Below are 20,066 nucleotides of genomic sequence, written 5' to 3'. Positions count from 1 at the left end.
AGTCTGGGGTCTGGAATCAACCCGCTGAACATTGCCTTATTGCAAAGTATGAATTAGGGAGTTTCCCAGCTGGCACTAGTGGAAAAGAACCTGCCTGCCAATGCAGGAGATGTCAGAGACGTGGGTTCGATCCCTGGGTCAGGAAGATCCCGTGGAGGAGGCCATGGCAACCCACTCCAGTGTTCTTGCCTGGAGAATCCCTTGGACAGAGGAGCCTGGTGGGCTGTAGTACATGGGGTTGAAAAGAGTTGGACAGGACTGAAGTGACTTAGCAAACTATGAATATTTATACCAAGTGGGATAAATAAAATTTTAAGTAATTTGACATTCCCTCAGATCTGGTCATATTGCCAAGTATGGCCGCCACAAACTTACCCCAGAAAGTCTTTTGTTCTAGGGCTTTCTGGACCTGGGAGCTATGTATCTGGGGTTGTGCCCAGCGGTGCAGAGCTTGTGCTGCTAGGCGCTCTTCCCACGGGGAGCAGAGGTGCCCCAGGGCAAGGGGCTGCCCGCCTGTGTGCCCCCTGCTTGGGAGGGGCTGGCGCCTCACCCTGCGCGGGGTCTCCGTCTCGCTGGGGGAGCCTGTGGGTAGGAGGTGGCTGCAGGGAAGTGGGTCTGCCTGCTGGCCCCACCTGTGTGGGTGAGGAGGTGCGTCGAGACTAGCGGTCTGTGCTTTGACTTCCAGAAAGGCCTGGAAACCCGGTGGGGCCGGGTATCCTGGGAGCTGCGCTGGCCTCCGCTGAGGGTCGGGATCAGCAGCAAAGGGCCCGTCCTGGCGGACTTGGGAAGGGGGCAGCTGGTCAGCTGGGTGCATGGACGGTGGGGCCTCCGGGAGGAAGCCGCCTTTTGTGGGGAGACCCCCCCCCCCCCGCAGGGCCACCCCGGCCGTGGCCTGTCTTGCAACCGGCTCCTTGGAGCCAAGGCTGGGCCTGGTGCAGAGAGGTCGCCACGCCCTGTCCCTGGGTCGGGCCCTCCCGTTTCACTCCGAGCTGCCCCTGCTTTCCCGTCGGCAGGTCTGCCGCCGCCTCAACGGGGTCCGGTTCACCAGCTGCAAGAGCGCCAAGGACCGCACAGCGATGTCGGTGACGCTGGAGCAGTGCCTGATCCTGCAGCACGAACACGGCATGGCCCCGCAGGTGTTCACGCAGGCCCTGGAGTGCATGCGCAGGTGGGTCCCGGCCGCCGCGGCTCTGCAAGGCCACGCCCCTGGGCGGTCCCGTCAGGGGGCGGGGCTGCGGGAGGGAGGCGGCTGCTCCGGGGCGGCCGCGCGCCTTGTTCTGAGCGTCTCCGGGCCCCTGCTGTCCCCGTCGCGGGGGGCGGTGTCCGCAGGCTGCAGGGCCCCGCTTCTCCCGGCCGCGGGCTGGGTGTGCTTTCCTGAGCCAGCGTCCAGTGAGCCTTTCCTGGCGGCCGCCCGCCATCCCCGCCGTCCCCGGCCTTAATCGTGTTCTGATTCCGAGGCCGCAGGCGCGTTTGCAGAGGGAGCCCCAGGGACCAAAACTGTCCGCTGTCAGCGATGCCTTGTTTCCAGCCCTGCGGGGAGCCCCTCGCCTCACATACCTAAAGAAAGGATAAGAAACCTGCTTTCCCGTCTTCTTCCGTGTAGCCACCAATGCTGTTCAGTCTCGTTTCTCCCAGTCACTTCTACTGAGTGTTCTCTACCATTTGTCCTCTCACCAGACTCTCAGAGCGTTTGATTCTCTTATCCTTTCTGTATGTCTCTGCCGTTTGACCTTCTCACAGCCGTGCGCAAGAGCGAGGCCTGAGCGCCTGCCTCCTGACAGGAGCGTTTAGTAAAAAGGCAACCGTTTTGTCCTGCTTGGTCTTTCCACGTTCCCCCAAACCTCGTCACCTCAGGGCCGCTTACTGACGCACTTCTAGAAAGTTCCCACTGTCCCTGCCTCGGCGTCCCTGGCACCGCCAGCTGCGAGGTGGTGGGAAGGACGCCTCTGGGGAGACGTAGGCCCCCGGCAGCAAGGAGGCGAGAAAGACGGAGGGGGCTCCCCTGTCCCTGTCGGAGCGTCTGCTCCACCAGGGAGACCAGGCCTGAGGCGGGAGTTGGGTTGATACCGCGCGGTCCAGGCCTCCACACTGTCTGGTTTCTAGAACACGTCTGAGGAAACAGTGGTTGACCCTGACAGCGCCTGAGCGCAGGGGTCTCAGGAGGCCAGGGGCGCGTGGCTCCGGAGGTATGCACGTGGGCAGCCCACCCAGCACAGGTGACCTGGGACAGCTTCTGACACGCAGAGCACTTTCACACCCTCTATCACGCGAGTGACTGATAGTCCCTGAGGGAAAACTGGAGAATACAAATAAGCCCCTGCTCCCGTGGTTCCCACACCCGCCCCACACCCCACTGAACAACTCTCCATGTTCTTGCTGTTGCAAGGAACAGTGCTAATAGCACCTTGACACATAGCTTAGAGCCAGTTACATACATACATATGGCTGTGAGCATGGTTAGTCCAGCACTGGCTAACTCAGCTAGTCCCTGAGTAGCAGGGACACATGCAGTTACAGGTGCGATTCTGCCCCTGGTCTCAGCCTGCCTTTCTCACTTGACTGTCTTGTGAGCATTTGGGGGCTTTCCTCACAGGGGCTTTCCTCATAGCTCAGTTTGTAAGGAATCTGCCTGCAATGCAGGAGACCCTGGTTTGATTCCTGGGTCGGGAAGATCCCCTGGAGAAGGGATGGGCTACCCACTCCAGTATTCTGGCCTGGAGAATTCCTTGAACTGTATAGTCCATGGGGTGACAAAGAGTTGGACATGACTGAGTGACTGTCACTTTCACTTTAAGTGGAAGTCTTACCGTTTTTAGCACACTATAATTTATCCAGCTTACTGTCGTTGACTTGTTCATAATGGTACAGTGTCAGCACTTTGAACAGGGGTGCAGTGAGCACCCTTGTTTTGCCCTGCCCACATCTGCCCTGCTGAGTCCCGTGGTTAGGAAGTACACACCTCTGTAAGGCTGTTCATACAGACTGACAGAGCCCCCAGACAGGCAGCCGCCCGCCCTCTGTGCTGTCTCTCCTGGCACTGTTGTGAGAGCGCCCGGATCTGGGGAGCCGGCCGTGCCCTGCGTTACGGGCAGGGACCCTGAGGCTCTGCGGGGAGGGGGCCTCCTCCCGCGGGCAGGCCTCCTTGCCTTGCCTGCCTCTGCTTCTTGGAAGCCCCACCTGCCTCCAGTTATGAATGTCCTCCTGTGTTTCTTATTTGTGCTTTTCTGAATTTTATAAAATCTCCATGGTGAGCGTGTTACCGTCACACTTGTCTAAGAAGTTAGTGAGAACAGCCCGCCTCTGCCGCCCCCGGGACCCTCACAGCTCCAGCCCCCGGCGCCGTGCTCGCCGCCCCCGTCTGCCTGACCTGTGGGCCCTGGGCATGTGCATGTTTCCATGTCACGGTGACCCTGCCTCCCGTTTTCTGGGTTATCCCGCATCGGGAGACGTGTCTCTTCATAGGCTGCAGGTCCACGGTGGCGGGCCCGTGGCCGGTGTTTCTGGCTGTGGCGTGGCTGGGACCCGGGGTCAGCCCAGCACCCTAAGGAGGTGGCAGGAGCTGTGTCTGTGTCCGTCAGCGGTCCCCTTGCTTTCCCACTTGCATCTTATGCAATGCAAGCAGCGGGGGTGGCGATGCATGCAGCGGGGGTGGGGCGGATGGAGCTGGGCTGGCGGACACCCAGGCTGTGTCCTGGAGGCCCAGGGTGAGCAGTGGCCAGCGCTGTGCTGTTTGACAACCAGCTCTCTCCTGAAACAAAACCAACTACCCCCAGTGACCTGTCTGGTCTTTCCATTTCTATGGCATAAACACTCACTGGGGCCTGTTTCAGGCTGCCGAGCGACACCAGGGCCCGGAGAGCTGGGGAGAGATGGGCCTGCTTGGCTCTCACTGGCGGAGCCAATTCCAGCTCACCACCGGCAGTGCCCCGCTGTCCCCAGCACAGGGGCTGGAGTCCAGGATCGGCCTTTCTAGGTAGCCCAGCGACCCCCGAGACTGCCCTGGCTGGGAATGTGACCACCAGTGCTCACAGCCTGAGAAGTGTCTGCCGTCCCGTGGCATCCGGGCTCCTCCAGGAACCTGCCCTCCGAGCACTGCTTCTGTAGCTCCAAAGTGGGACGCACCGAGCTTCCCGTGAGCTGGGCGCTTGGTAGATGCTGTCTGATAGGACAAGGCGCCCTGCCGCTGCTCAGCCTGAAAGCCACGGCGGGTCCCTGTGGGCTCTGCCTCCAGGGCAACTCGAGGGAAGCGGGTGTCATCTGGGTGCTTCATCAGGAGGCAGCCATGGCGGAATCAGTTGCATCCTGCCACTTGGGCATCTGTGAGAAGGTCAAACACCCCAATGGTTCTTCATGTTCAGCCTGCTTTCTGGAGTCCATGTCCAGCTGCATGTCGAGCATGGCCGGGCAGCATGGCGTGTGCTGGGCAGCCCCGGGGGCGAACATGGAAAACCATGTAGTCAGACTGCACGTGTGTGTTTCCAGTAGATTGCGGTATTTTTTTCTTATTTTCACTTCTCTTTCTCTCTTTTTTCTTGTAACTGTGCTCGTTTTGTTTCGGTATCCCTCTCACACCCGTTTCTGCATATCATCTTTTCTTTTTATTGTGGCTTCATTCCATTTTTTTTTTAAATATTATTTTTCTGTTATCCTCTTTTTATTCCCCCATACTTTTGGAAAAAATCCATTGCATGTGTCTCTTTTCTCTTTATTTTCCCTTTTTCTTTTCCTTTCTCCCAACCTTCTTCCTTTTCACAGCATTGGAACTCGGGAGGTAGTCACGCAGAAGAACTTGAGCGGCCTGGTGCCCGTCCGAGACTTAAGACTAGACCCCAGCCTCCTCTGTTCCATCCCTTTACTTGCTCTGAGCCCCAATTTACTGATTGTGTGGCTCTTTCTGAGCATAGCGTACCTGGTGGCCAAATTGCGTTGCAAATGAGTGTCTTGATGAAAAATTAGTAAGTCACAAGAAAAACAAAAGTGCCAGAACTTGTCCCGCCGCCATGTACCTAGCAGGACAGAAGGAATGTGTCAGAGCACGGTCCGCCAAGAAATATTTCATGCCTTACAGTTTGACATTTTGTTGTTATGAACTGTAAATACCTGCCAATTTATTTCACCAGGAGGACCTGTCTGTTTCAATTCTGTAGAGTTTTCAGTGCTTGTAACATGTTCTTGCAGAGCCTTGTTACTGCTTTGTTTAGCTGGCGTGGAATTACTTGTATCAAACCTCTTACCTTCTGATGTAAAACTCTTTATTACCTGTGTATCTCTTGTGCCCTGTTTCCTAGAGAGGAATTCTGTCAGCAGAGAATTTGTATATTTGATACTATTCTTTAAATGTACTGCTAACCTTTCCTTTCCTTCTGAAGAGAAATGAAAAGGGTAGATGCTTTCTCACTGGCTCATCTAGATACACCTATTCAATAGGACATGTACTTTCTGCTTTCATCTCAAAGCGTAGTCCCTAAAATTACAGTAGCAAACAGTTTGCAGAATCATCACATTCCCTTATGTTATTCCTTTCAGTTTGGGATGACCCAAAGCTGTGAGTACAGTAGCTCATTGTATCAAATCAGGCACATACAGGCACATAAAGATACCATGTTGCACGTGGCTTTAGAATTACTCTTTTAAATCTTTAATGGTCACTGAACTGTTCTGGGAATTAATGCATATAGTAACAAAAGGCTTTTAAAGTTAGATATATTTATTTTTCCTGAAGTAGCAGTTTTCATTTAAAAGTTGGATATATTTATATTTCCTAAAGTAGCAATTTTTATTTTAAAAAAACTTCATTTTTAGTATTTTTAATTTCAGTTTCAAGTCCTGATATTGTCTCTCTCTTACAAATCAAACATGGTTAATAACAACAACAAAATCAAACTTTACCAAAGCATGAGACCTAGCTTTTGGGTAGCTGTGCCAGATAGAGGTGTGAGAGAGAGAAGGCTGCTTTGGTTTCTGTTCTCATCACTCCTAAATTTTGCATGGGGGATGCACCTCAAGGCTTACAGAACCTTAGTTCCCTGAGCAGGGATCAAACCTGGGCCTCGTGAGTGAAAGTGCTGAGTCCTAAGCACTGGCCTGGTTGGGACGTCGTCACTCTTAACACGGCGGTGTCTGTAAAACTTGTAGCCTTGACATTCCCATGTGGAGAAAGGTGGCTGGACGCCTCTGAGGGCAGCAGAGGGCTGCGAGGGAAGCCCCAGAGAGCCTGTGTGAGGAATGGGCCGTGGCTTCTCACCTTCCCAGCTCAGGCCATGTTGTGCTTCTGTTTCGGCCTCCAGCCGGCTTCTCCCTGCACTGCATTCTGCGGGAGTGGGTTTCTCTTCACCACCCTAGAAACACGAGGGAAGTCAGAGAAGCTGGCTTTTCCAGAAGCTTTCCATAGGCATACACATAGCCCGTCCACCAGAAAATCTGGCCTCTCCACTGCCTCCCCCAGACTTCTAGAAGTTACTCTGAGGTTTCTCTGGTTTGGCCTCAGATCTGAGTCTGGGTTCTGGGAACAGCAGAGGCAGGTGTGACTGGAGAAGCAGGGGACAACAGATGGCAGACACAGGCTTTAGATTCTAGGGTGACGGGGCGCCCTCCTTGCACACGGGGGCGGGAGGCCCCCTCCCACCCTGCCTCTCCAGAGTGAGGGTGGCCGCGGCCCCGTGACACAGCTCCCGCCCTCCTTCAGGACAGTCACTCTGCTGAACTGTAGCAACATGGCCAGCCTGTGACCCTGGGAGAGCTGTGTCCTCCGCCTGTCCCCTCCACGCGGAGGGGCGCGCTCTGAGGTCCCCTGTGCTTTCCTGAAGAGGGCAGGCGGCGCCCACAGTCACGTGCCTGGCTCCCGGCCCTGTGCTGGGCGACGCTCTCCTGCTGCCCCTGGAGTCCAGGCCAGCAGAGGCCGTGTGTGGATGAGGGAGGCCCTTCTGACCACACGGCCTCCCTTCCCCTTCCCAGGCGGGTCCACTGCCTCGCCAAGGGGGGCTGCGGCCCGGGGCCTAGACGAGGCCCCCACAGGAGTCTCACGGACACCGTGGCCCGCCCCTGGATGCAGTGTGGCCTGCCAGGCCTTCCTGCCCGCTGTAGGCTTGGCTGTTAAGATAAGAGAAACAATGGAAGGCCAGAGGCTAAGATTCGTGATCTTTTTCTTCAGGGGCCAGTCAGAAGGTGGTACATTCTCACTGCAGTCATGAGGCCGGATGGAGAGAGGAACCACAAGATCAGCTGAGGCTCTGGGTGGTGGTGGTGGTTTAGAACATCTGAGGACAGAAGCCCAGTGTGCCTTGGGGCTGAATTTTTTAATGTCATGAAGGCCTTGTGACATCAGGCTAAATACATATGTGAAATCCTCTCTGCTTTAGTGAGAAACAGGCAGGATCATATAAGATGGGGAGATGGTTCAGGAAAGGGGAGTCACTGATACACTCATTGATGGTTTTAGGTTGATTCTAAGCTTAATGCTAGCTCCAAGGCAGTTTCAGCACAGGTGACTCTAGGTGTTCAGAATCACCAAGACACTCACGTGTCCAGACAAGTTCTAAATTCTAAAGGGGAAGATCCCCTCCAGAAAAGAAAAACCAGAGCCATCATTAAAATGAGTTGCCATGTGAGGTTTCAATGCTAATTTTTTATTTAAAAAAGTAGATGTTCTTGAAATAATTTGTCAATATACTTAAAAAATCATGAAGCTTTGAAATAATTAAAGCCCTTTCTAAAAATCTTTCCAAGACCTTCTCAGTGTGCACTATGGATTCCTAAAAATTATGCAGCCATTGTGATGGGTTTAAGTGGTTCTACCTTAGGACAAGGCAGTCCGGAAGTGCCAGTTACCACTGCACAGAGCCACCCGTCCACACCTGAGTGCCCGGCGCCTGGCCGAGCTTGTCTAAACGCTGGGTGATAGAGCTGGTGTGCAGTCAGCCTCGTCAGTCAGATTTTGTAAATTCACACCAAATTCAAACAGTAAGGTAAACATGACTTACAAATTGAAGTGTAACCTTGCCTGTAATTTCGAGTGTATTCAGCCAGCTAAACCAGTAATTAGCCTCTTTAACATGTAAATAAAAGGTAATGTTGAAGTTCACAAATTATTCTTTGTTCCTCACAGCAGTTTGACATTTATTAGCGATAGGTGGTTTCCAAAAAGTGTGTATATTTCTTTGTAAATGGAGAAGCCATATCTGAAATAGTCTGATAATGAAAGTTTCCAAAGATTAAAGAAGAACCTCTATAGCTTCTGCTTCAAATAGAATATTTTTATCCGATTACTGGATGTTAAACCAACATAATCTTTACTTCCACTGGGGGCTCCCTGCTCATACGGCCCTGGCACTCAGCACAGATGAGACACACCTGGCTGAAGGCTTGGAGGCTTTGTGATGAAGCATATCTGAGCTACTAAATTACTTCGTAACAAACAGGTGGATATTTTTCTAAACTACCTGCATTTATCTTTTGAATAAAATTGCTGTCTTACCAAAATTATTTTACATGTTCTTGATAATGAGATTGTCATTTTCACCTTAAAAGGCTTGAGCAATCGCCACTGATATTTTTTTTAAAATGCATGACATAATGGTCTTCATACAACTTGAAATACTTTTTTAAAAAATCACTGTTTCTTGGTAACTGCAAATTTTGCATCTCATAAGGGGATTTTGTACTAAATTTGATAACTAGTTGATTTAACTGTTAGTCTTAGGATAATATAAAACTATCAACTCCTCCTACTGTGCTACAGGAAGTCATTCCTGTTTGGAATCGCTTTTGCCTTTGGATCTGCTATTAACCAGAACATCCCCCAGAGAGCTCCCCTGAGGTCCCACTGGGGACGTGAGGCCTGTCGGAGGCTCATCCTCCTGCAGAGCATCTGCTCTGCCCCACTGGGTTGCCATGACAACCTGTGATCAGTGCAGCAGGAGAGGCTGGTGGCAGGTTCTCCAGGGAAGGGCCCCCGCAGGCTCTCACTGGCTCAGTGGAGCTCTTCAAAGAGGTGACTTTGGTGGGGTCACTTCTTCAGGACGCCCCAGCACCAAGAGCTGTGCGGCCGCCGCCCAGGCCCATGGCATGGCTGTGTGCCCAGGACGCATCTCCTAGGTGGTGGCAGCATGTGAGAACCACCTTCTGAGCCAGATGGTTTCGCTACATGTTAAAGGAAGGAAAATCAGCTTTTTGAATTTGAGACCGTTAACAGCCTTTGCCCACAGAGAAAAATGCAGCTTTTTATAAAGTCTTTCAGCAGTAGCACTGTTCCCACTGAATTTTCTGTGTGACAGACCCTGTGAACCACTAGTTAGGATCGACTTATCAGATAAACCAGATGTGAAATACATGAAACCATATCTTAAAAGAAAAAAAAAAAGCCATTCTCCACTTGGATACATGCCGCTTTCGGAAGGGCAGCCTCGCAGTCCCAGACAGGCCATGTCCATCTCTCTGCTTCTTAACTACCTTGTTCAGAAACCTGCCATCTTGCGTGTATTGTCGTAAATGAGTCTGGCACCCACTTAAACTAATCAACTTTTTTTTTAATGCTATGAAAATAATCATTTCATCTGAGTTTAAGTCTTTTCTTTTTTCCTTTTTTCCTGCTGTCATTTCTTGTGCTTGTTTTTTTCCCCAGTGAGGGTTGTCGAAGAGAAAATACAATGAAGAATGTTGGAAGTCGCAAATATGCATTTAATTCCCTGCAGCTGAAGGCTTTCCCCAAGCATTACAGGCCTCCTGAAGGGACTTACGGAAAAGTTGAAACATGAACACACGGTTTCCTCTAATTAGCTGTTACGTAATAAATGTGGGTACCCTCTAGTGTCGTACATGAATTCTTCAAGAAGACCTGAAGGATTGGTTTTTACTTTTGTGTTTTTAAAATATTTCACTAAAGAGTCTATGGAGCATGTGTTTTTTTGCGTTGGAGTCCATAGCAGGTATTGTCGGGCTCACTACCGTGGATAGTAACAACTGCCCCTTCAAGTAGCCTTCAGCCGTCACCACACGGATATCAGTAGTTACCTGTATGAACCAAGCCAGGTGCATCTGAAATGCTGAAACTTTTAAAAATGCCCACTTAGGCAGCTGCTCACCTTATTTTTCTACTGAGTACTCAAACTTGAACGTTGATTTACAACCTACTTTTTAAAAATCCCCATGGAAAATAGTAAACAGTAGTTTAAATGATTGGATCCTGGGCAGACCACTAAATGTGAAATGTTAAAGGGAAGTTTTGGGGAAAGAAGCTTGCTGTCTCATGCAGGCGGGGCAAGTGCGTCTGATGCATCAGCCTGCCAGTGCCTCACAGGTGGAACCAGCAGTTGAAGGAAAGGCTGACAAATTGGCCTGAGGTAAGATTTGTCAGAAGACAACACCTGCAAAGCCACCCATGGTGGGGTCACCGCTGTCCCGTAGGGAACAAGGTGTCTGGGGAGGTGGTGAGGCCAGCTGTCTCTTGCCCTGGCCCCAGGGCGCAGGACCGCTCATGTGGTATGTCTGATGCATAGAGACAGTGGACACCTAAATATTTTACAAGTAGGTCTCTGGTGGGTTTCTCAAATTTTTTTGGCCTTCGAGAAGATAATACAATCATGTTTGAGTGTCTGATGAAAGTGTCTTTAGGTTTGCAATAATTGTTACTATCCTCTACTCAATTCTATTATGTAAGATGGCTGTTGAGAAAGTTGAACTGTCTCCTGAAATGAGATTTTGAAAGGGATTAATGGGCCATAAGACTTAGGAATTTCATAGAAAATTATGTTTGGTCATCTATTCTAAGATGATGAGTCATCTGCACAGAGCAGAGTTTTTTCTTGATTTATATGTTTTCTCAATTGTTTTTTATCATTATGTTTACATGTTATTTAAAAGGCTGTAAAAGAAATACATGTGGCACATATTCATCATACTGATCCTAAAGATTTGTGAACCCTTAAGAAGTTCCTGTGTCTGAAATTCCAAATGTTATTCTTTGGGCTCCTTTAGAAATGCCACCGGGCAACAAGTAAGAGACTTGGGCCTGGGAGCACAGGCGGGACCACCCCGTGCAGGGATGGAGGGTGGGCATCAGGTACGGGTGAGACCAGATGACCTCACAGACCCCCTCCTCCTCAGAGGCCAGTTCACACACAGAGCCTGCTGTTCCCTGACGCCCACTGGTGAGTGTGAACTGGCGTGGAGGGCGAGTCAGTGAGGCGTGTGGAGGCAGAGAAACTTGCCCAGCAAGCCCACTGTACGGCTGGTGTCGGCTTCTCCCGCTGTGCCCACCCCTGTCCAAAGATGGCTTCATGATGGCAGATTGAGTCTTTCACCTCCACCATTCATTGTCTAGTTATCTCTACATTTCCATCTGTACTCACTTTAACATCACTACCTTTTAAAAAATTCCCTTGAATTTTTAATGTTATTCATACAACTTTCAGATTTTTATTTGAAGAGCATTACCTGCATTTATCAAAAGGGAATACAGCAAATGCTGTGTCGTCTGTTCAGTTTTGCATGTGGCACCTTTTTGTGAACATTCTCCTAATTTTGTCTACACATTATGGGTCACCAGAAGAGTCTAAGCCTTGGCTAATCACATAGGAGATACTCTGGTCGCAGTATTCCCTGAGCGTGGCTCCCTGGCTCCGGCGTGACAGTGGGCCTCCCAGCGGCGCTGGGCACGCTCGCTGAGGGGGGCCGCACTGCCCACTGCGACAGCCGCAGCGCCTCAGGTCACATGGGCGCCTTTGGGTTTCCCGCTGCAGAGACAGGCAGTGGTCCAGGTTTCTGTAAAACAAGGGTTCCATCCAGTGTTCCTTATAAGGCTCCCACCTAGAAATGTTGAGATGTACTGAAAACTCGGGTTCTGTCAAAGCGTCTGCAGCACAGCTGCCTTTGGTTTCCTTTAAAACATGTACAAACATTGTACAATAGTTTTGTCCCTACACAATTGTATTTGCCAAGCTTAGTGCATTAAGATACTTTTATTTATTTGTTTTGGACAGTATTAATAAACATATAGTTACTGTTTTATATATTCTTAGCTCATTCAAAGCCATGTATGCTATAAATGTGCGAGTCTTTAGAATGACAAATAAACAACTGACAACATGAAACCCGGCCTGAGTCATTGTCACCCGAGGACGGTCCTGGGGCCAGCACCTGGCTGGACCGCCCCTGATGGGCACTGCGTTGAGTGTGTGGTGTCTGGAAACAGATTCTTGTTTATAGCCCTGTTTGCGTGTCAGGTTTTGTGTGCACCCTGAGTGGAGTTCCTGCAATTAAGGCCTGCTGGCTTTCAAAGCCAGATGCTCTGGGGGCTCCTCTTCCCAAAGCTGGAGCCCCAGGCTGGGGAGCCTGACCTGGGGCTCAGAACTCACTCTTACGGGGAACCTCTGCAGTGTGTGAGCTGCGGGCTGACCACCGGGGATGTGCGATTTAATTGTGCTGCCAGTGTCCCTCCCTCCCCGTCTTGTTGTGGTCCTCCTTTGTCTGTGGCTGTGGAGTGTCTTCTGGTTCTGGTCTCATTGATGGTGTTCAGCAGGCAGCTGTAGTCTGGGTGTGCTCGTGAGAAGAGGTGAGCTCAAGGCCCTGCTACCCTGCCCTCCTGTCCCAGGAACCGAGGTCACCATGCCCTCCACCAATGGACCACGTGTGCACAGTGAGTATCAGAGAAAAAGCCCCTCATGCCTCCAGCAGGAGACAGCAGGACATCTCAGCTCTGTGTTCAGTATGGACACGGCAGGCAGAGGGGAGGGGGCTGGCGTCACGCCTTGCTGAGTGGTAGCTCGCTCTGCACGTGTCTGCCCGCGTCCACGAGTGTGGCCGGCGGCCGTGACTTGCTGGAGCACTGCCCGCGGGCTGGTTGCTCGCTGCGTTGCACCTGGTGCCTGGCACAGCTGGCTGGGGTCCCCCTCGGACAGAATCCTGGCAGCAGAAACGTGCAGCTAAAGGACAGACGTTCTCAAGTTTTTGGACTTTTGATATTACCGCAGTACTCACAGAATGTTAACCTGCCGCCTGGAACACCAGCCTTTCCTTCTCGTCAGAGCTGGAGATGGCCCCTTGTCTCACTTCTGTTCCTCTGATTACTCTGAAACTGAACAGCTTTTATACTATATTCACGCTTCTACTTTTATAACTTCGCTTGTTGGTCTTTTTCACGTGACTGTTTTTCATACATACTATATTCTTGTCATATTTTGCAGTTTTTTAAAAAAACCTATTTGTCAGTTGTCTTGGTTTCATTGACGGTAGGTATGGGGTCTGCGTGCTAAGCTGCTTCAGTTGTGTCTCTTTGTGACCCTATGAACCATACCCTGCCAGGCTCCTCTGTCCACGGGATTCTCCAGACAATACCGGAGTGGGTTGCCGTGCCCTCCTCCAGGGGCTCTTCCTGACGCAGGGGTCGAAGCCCCAGCTCTTATGTCTCCTGCCCTGCAGGTGGATTCATTACTGCTGAGGTACTGGGGAAGCCCAGGTAGGGGTCTACAGAAGTGAAAACATCCTATGTGATGATGTACACCCATCTTCATTTTGCTACTTATTCTGAAATGAGTCCTGGCTTCCCCAGTGGAGGTGACTGGCCCCATCCTTGTCCACAAAGAGGCTGTCGTGCTGGGTCCTCACTGCAGGAGAGCACTGTGCTCGTCTCCTTGCACACCCACAGTTTAAATCCATCTGTGGTTCCTGCCTTTGCTCTGATACTGAGGTTATGTAAAAAATACTCACCTGTTCTTACTCTAGAACTTTGATGGTTTGCTTTACATCTAGAGCAATTCATCTGGAATTATTTTTGGCATAAGGCATGAGTTGTATTTGCGGCAGTCAGCACGACTCCCTCCTCTAAGCCAGCCCAAGTGTTGCTTCTTTAAAGAGAAAATGAGAAGTTTTAAGACCCTGGCCGCAGTCACCAGGCACTTCCTGCTGCCCCTCCTCGATGCCACCCTGGGCTTCCATTCCCGCCTGTAGCAGGTGACTTGGTTCAGCTGGGCTGCTTGGTTCTAGGGGCAGTGACCAGGGAGGTTCTGATCTGAGGAAGCTAAGAGGAACTGGCTGTTGGGAGTTCCCGTTTGTCATCTTGCTGAGGACAAAAACAATCCTGTTGAAAGGGTGCTTTTGGAAAGGCCCTTCCTTTTATTACTTTCGTGAAGGCTGTTCTAACCAGTCTCCTTTTTTAAAAAACTGTTTTGACACAGTTGATTTACAATGTTGTGTTATTTTCTGGTATAGAGCAGTGACTCAGTCATGTATCTGTGTATATATGGTCTTTCGTATTTTCCACTAGAGGCTTTCACAAGGTACTAAATACAGTTCTCTGTACTATATATAGTAATGTGTATGTGTTAACCCCAAACTCCTGCCCCTCTGCCCCCTTCTACAGTAGCCACAGGTTTTATATGTCAGAGTGTTTCTGCGTGTGCGCTTTTTAAAATTATGGCTGTACTGCAGCACGTGGAATCTAGTTCCTTGACCAGGGCCACCTGCTTTGGGAGCATGGAGCCACAACCACTGGACCATCCGGGAAGTTCCTACTTCTCTTCCGTAAGTTCATTTGTACCATATTTTAGATTCCACATGTAGGTGATATGTTTCTGTCTGACTTTGATAATCTCGAGGTCCATCCATGTTGCTGCAAATGGCATTATTTCATTCTTTTTTTATTCTGAGTAGTATTCCATTGTGTACACACACACACACACACACACACACATCACATATTTATCCATTCATCTGTTGATGGACATTTAGGTTGCTTCCATGCCTTGGCTATTGTAAACAGCGCTGCAGTGAACACTGGGATGCATGTATCTCTTTGAGTTAGTTTTCTCCAGATATATGCCCAGGAGTGGGATTGCTGCATCATATGGTAACTCTATTTTTGGTTTAAGGAACCTGTGCACTGCTTTCCGTGGTGGCTGCACCAATTTACATTCTATGTTCTTTGCTGAAATATCAACCAGTGAGTTGGAACCATTTCTGACGGCTCCTTGCAGTGTCCACCCACAGCCTCAGGCGCTCCCGTGCTGTAGTCCTGAGGTTGCGCTTCCTGCACAGGGTGACCCCCCGCCTCCCGTCAGGTGGCAGAGTCCCAGCACTGCCTTCTGTTCTGTGCCAGCAGAAGGGCCCGGCCTCACGTCTGGACATCCTTTCGGGGGCCAGCACCTTCTGGCAAGAAGCCCTTGTGAAACTCTCCATGTGGAAGTGAACCAACTCTTCCTTCCCCCAGATGTCTTCCCTTACAAGCCTCTCTGAAGTTTTTTACTGCGGGCACTGCTCTGCAGTATATGAACCCTAGTCCAGGAGCACAAAGCTCCCTGAGACAGACAGCTCAGGGTGCTGACCTGCCCCACACTGCTCAGGGGGGCTGCCCTACAGATGGTGCTGACTCTATATACTTTTAAATGTACCCTCCTCTCAGAGAACCTTTCCAAAAGTAGGAAGTAATTACATTTACAGTGGATCAAATCGAGAATTTGAGTAAGGAAAACAGAAATGAAAATTAAGTCCCTCAGAGGTAAGGTAAGATCTGCCCTTAATTCCCATGAGCACCCAGCAGCACAGGCACTGGAGGCGGGGAGTGACTGGAGAGATGGAGGCGTCTGTTTAGCACACTCCGTGCTCCCAACAGGGTCCTGGACGCAAAAGAGCACCGGCCAGAACAGACCACCCAGTGCTTTGTTTATGCCGTCTGTGGCTGCTGACGCCCGCAGGTGGGCCCAAGGGTCAGCCCACAGTGTCCTGAACTGCAGCAGGGCCCCGTGAGGGGGCTACAGAGCGCGCCTCCCGCGCCCACAGCCTAGCCTGTGCCCCTCGGGGAGAGGCCTCTCCCCAGTCTGAGGTTGGGCAGATGGTAAGAACTCTGTCGTCGTCTCGCCGCTCTCACTCCTGAGGCTCTGACACAGATTCCACACCCCAAGTCCCCCCCTCGGACCCCCTTTGGGCTCTGCACTACCTTGCTGACTCCCTCCTGCGTCAGATTCCCAGTCGGCCTTTGGCCAGTCCAGGCAGGTCTACATTTAATCACTCTCTGTTGTACCCTTTGACACACAAGCCAGGCTGAAGAGAAGAGGAGCGGTGCTTGTTCTCAGTGAGGCGAGGTGGAGGCAGGGGTGTGGCCCTGCATCCCTGCCTCCCCGGTGCTCACCTCGCTCTGGGCCTCCGTGGCTCCCTCCCCTGGCCCTCCTCTGCCGCTGACGATGCCTCCTCACTTCCATTGGCTGTTGGCCCCACCAGTCACCAACACCGTGGCGGTCCCTAGGTTTCTTCTATCACACTTCATATGCTCCTCCTGAAAAATCTTGTTAGTCATTCATATAGAATAAATTACCAATTATTTGGTAAGCAGTTACTGAATAATTTGCTAATGACCCTCAAATTTCCAGATCCATCCTAGACTCTGCCCAGACTCATCTGAACATCAACCACATGCCAGCCATTCTACCTGAGTGTCTCGTTGGTGTCCCAAACACAGCATGTCAACACCAAACTCCCATTCTGTCCTCCAGACTAGCTGAGCTCCTAGGATAAATGATCTCCCCTTCCACCGTCACCTTCCTCCCTGTCCCTCCACATCCCATCAGCCACTAAGATCCTGTCTCTTCAATCCATCCCATAATTTCCATCCACATAATCACAGCCCTGGTCCATGTCTTGAGTTCATTCTGATCTAGACCACTTCCCCTCAGCTCTCTTATTCCTCTTTTCAAGGCCCATTTCAGACAGATTGCCCTCTTATATGGTAATTTCTATCCACAAAATGAGCTGACCCTTAAAAAAAAAAGTTCCCCTACTCAGTTTTGAATATTTACCTATTGTATTATGCATATCTCATTCATCATGTTACTTACCTTTTACTTTGTCCAGCATGTTACTTTGAGTTACAAGAGCAAGTATAATGCCTCACACAGGAGCTACTTAAAAACGTTTACTCAAGGTAAAGATGTTTTTGATCAATTGAAATCTTACCTATTACTAGACTATTGATTTTCTCCATATAATTAGCTAAATACATTATAAGGAATCAAATTCAACAGGCTCAAGGGAGAAGGCAAGCTTAACAGTATGCATGACAAACACCAGGACAGTGGTTTTCTCTGGGGGTGAGCAAGAGGGTCTCTGAAGAATGTCAGGCAATACTGAGGGTTCAGACAATATTCCACTGATCTGGATGCTACTTATGCATGATCGCCTTTATAGTTAATTGATAAATTATAAAAATACCCTTATTGGGACGAGCCTCACACACCCAGTGGGCAGGCCCCAAAATTCTGCAACAAAAAAGGCAGTGGCACAATATATTTAAAGTGATTAAAAGGGAAAAGCCTACAAACTAATAATAATCCACCCAGCAAAGCTTTCATTCTGGTTTGATGGAGAGATCAAACATTTTACAGACAAGCAAAAGCTATTTAAAGAGTTCAAGCACCACAAAACCAGCTTTACAAGAAATGTTAAAAGAACTTCTCTAAGTGAAAAAGAAAAGGCTAGGAGGAGAAAAATGAGAATCACGAAAGGAAAAAGCTCACTGCTAAAGTCAGTAAATTAACACCTTACTGACCAGGGAAATTTTGCAGAAACTAATGCCTGTGGCTGGTGATTTGTTATGTAAGTAAATGTTGAAATGTCTCTGGTCAGTCTGAAACCTTTGGGTAACAAAAGACATGTTAATGTGTCTCTAGTCAATAATGTATTAACCATGTACAAAGCTAGTAGGAGTAGTAAAATCATCTTTACTACTTTAAAGTAGTAAAATCATCTATATCCTCAATAAGTAGTTACTGGTTACATAAATATTTAAAATATGAAAACCGGTAATTGTTGAGGGAGAGGAGCAAAAATGCAGGGTTACAATGCATTAGAAGTTATGAGATTAGCAACTTATATATAAAATAATGTACATACACGAAAAAATAATGTACATACACACAAAAAAAGGGGAATCATAACTCTGAAGACAGTTGTCAAATCACAAAGGAAGAAAACAAAAGAAGGAAGAGGAACAAAAAAGAACTAGGAAAACAATCCCCAAACAACTAATGAGCTAAATGCTCCAATCAAAAGACAGTGATGGATATTTCTTTAAAATCTGGAACTAAAACTGCCATATGACCCAGCAATCCCACTACTGGGCATATGCCCTGAGAAAACCATAATTCAAAAAAGATAAATGTACCCCAATGTCCACTGCAGGACTATTTACAATAGGACATGGAAGCAACCTAGATGCCCGTCAACATATGAATAAACATGTGGTACATATATACAATGGAAACTCAGCCATAAAGATGAACACATTTGAGTCAGTCCTAGTGAGGTGTATAAACCTAGAGCCTGCTATACAGAGAAGTAAATCAGAAAGAAAGAAACACATCAGTGCACACGTATGTATATGGAAATCCAGAAGGATGGTACTGACATGCCCGCGTGCAGAACAGGATGCTGGATGCTGAGACTTGTGGGCGCAGCAGGGGCAGAGAGGCGGGATGCGCTGGGGGCCTGTGTCACCGCGTGTGAAACAGACGGCGGGTGGGAAGCTGCACAATGTGGGGCGCTCAGCCTGGCGTTCGGTGACAACCAGGAGGGGTGAGATGGGGTGGAGGGGGGAGGGAGGCTTAACAGGAGGGGACATATGTATACTCATGGCTGATTCATGACTGCTATAGGGCAGAAACCAACACAACACGGTAATGCAATTACCCTCCAATTTAAAAGGACAAGAGTGGCTGAGGAATAGAAAAACAAGACCCAATATATATATTCATCACCTATAATACACACACTTCCGACTTTAGACACACACAGGAAAGAAATGGGAAAAGGTATTTCATGCAAATGGTAATCAAAACAAAGATGGGGTAGCAATACTTAGGCCAGGCCCCCAAAAACCTTTAAAATGAAGACTAACAAGAGACAAAGAAGGACATTTATAATGACAAAGAGACCAAGAAGATATGACAACTGTTATAAATATATATGCACTCAGGATAAGAGGGGCTTCCCTGGTGGCTCAGATGGTAAAGAATCTGCCTGCAATGCGGGAGACCCAGGTTTGATCCCTGGGTTGGGAAGATCCCCTGGAGAAAGGAATGGCAACCCACTCCAGTATTCTGGGCTGGAGAATCTCATGGACAGGAGTCTGGTGGTCTACAGTCCATGGAATTGCAAAGAGTTGGACATGACTGAGTGACTAACACTTTCACTTTTCACCCAAGATAGAAGTACCTCAGTTCAGTTCAGTCATTCAGTCATGTCCGACTCTTTGCGACCCTATGAATCGCAGCACGCCAGGCCTCCCTGTCCATCACAAACTCCGAGAGTTTACTCAAAACTCATGTCCATTGAGTCGGTGATGCCATCCAGCCATCTCATCCTCTGTCGCCCCCTTCTTCTCCTGCCCCCAGCCCTCCCAGCATCAGGGTCTTTTCCAATGCGTCAGCTCTTCGCATGAGGTGGCCAAAGTATTGGAGTTTCAGCTTCAGCGTCAGTCCTTCCAATGAACACCCAGGACTGATCTCCTTTAGGATGGACTGTTTGGATCTCCTTGCAGTCCAAGGGACTCTCAAGAGTCTTCTCCAACACCACAGCTCAAAAGCATCAATTTTTCAGCGCTCAGCTTTCTTCACAGTCCAACTCTCACATCCATACGTGACTACTGGAAAAACCATAGCCTTGACTAGACGGACCTTTGTTGGCAAAGTAATGTCTCTGCTTTTTAATATGCTGTCTAGGTTGGTCATAACGTTCCTTCCAAGGAGTAAGCGTCTTTTAATTTCATGGCTGCATTCACCATCTGCAGTGACTTTGGAGCCCAGAAAAATAAAGTCTGACACTGTTTCCCCATCTATTTCCCATGAAGTGACGGGACCGGATGCCATGATCTCAAGTTTTCTGAATGTTGAGCTTTAAGCCAACTTTTTCACTCTCCTATTTTACTTTCATCAAGAGGCTTTTTAGTTCTTCACTTTCTGTCATAAGGGTGGTGTCATCTGCATATCTGAGGTTATTGATATTTCTCCCAGCAATCTTGATTCCGGCTTGTGCTTCTTCCAGCCCAGCGTTTCTCATGATGTACTCTTTATTTAAGTTAAATAAGC

General features: G+C 49.4%; 1 protein-coding gene across 10 annotated transcripts in view; it reads left to right on the top strand.

Moving 5' to 3' along the window:
• INPP4A (inositol polyphosphate-4-phosphatase type I A) overlaps positions 1 to 14,650 on the top strand; it is a 121,549-nt gene extending 106,899 nt beyond the window's left edge. For 4 of the 10 annotated variants that reach the window (XM_043918654.1, XM_043918648.1, XM_043918652.1 and 1 more), the window contains 2 exons: positions 1,014 to 1,168; positions 9,620 to 12,086. In XM_043918654.1, the coding sequence (XP_043774589.1) occupies positions 1,014 to 1,168; positions 9,620 to 9,752 (288 nt within the window). In that variant the 3' untranslated portion in view covers positions 9,753 to 12,086. The other 6 variants (XM_043918646.1, XM_043918650.1, XM_043918644.1 and 3 more) reach the window with 3 other exon arrangements.
• Positions 14,651 to 20,066: the final 5,416 nt, after the last annotated feature.

Source organism: Cervus elaphus, chromosome 11 (genome assembly GCF_910594005.1).
Source record: "Cervus elaphus chromosome 11, mCerEla1.1, whole genome shotgun sequence".
Lineage (NCBI taxonomy): Eukaryota > Metazoa > Chordata > Mammalia > Artiodactyla > Cervidae > Cervus > Cervus elaphus.
This window is presented reverse-complemented; position numbering and strand designations above follow the sequence as displayed.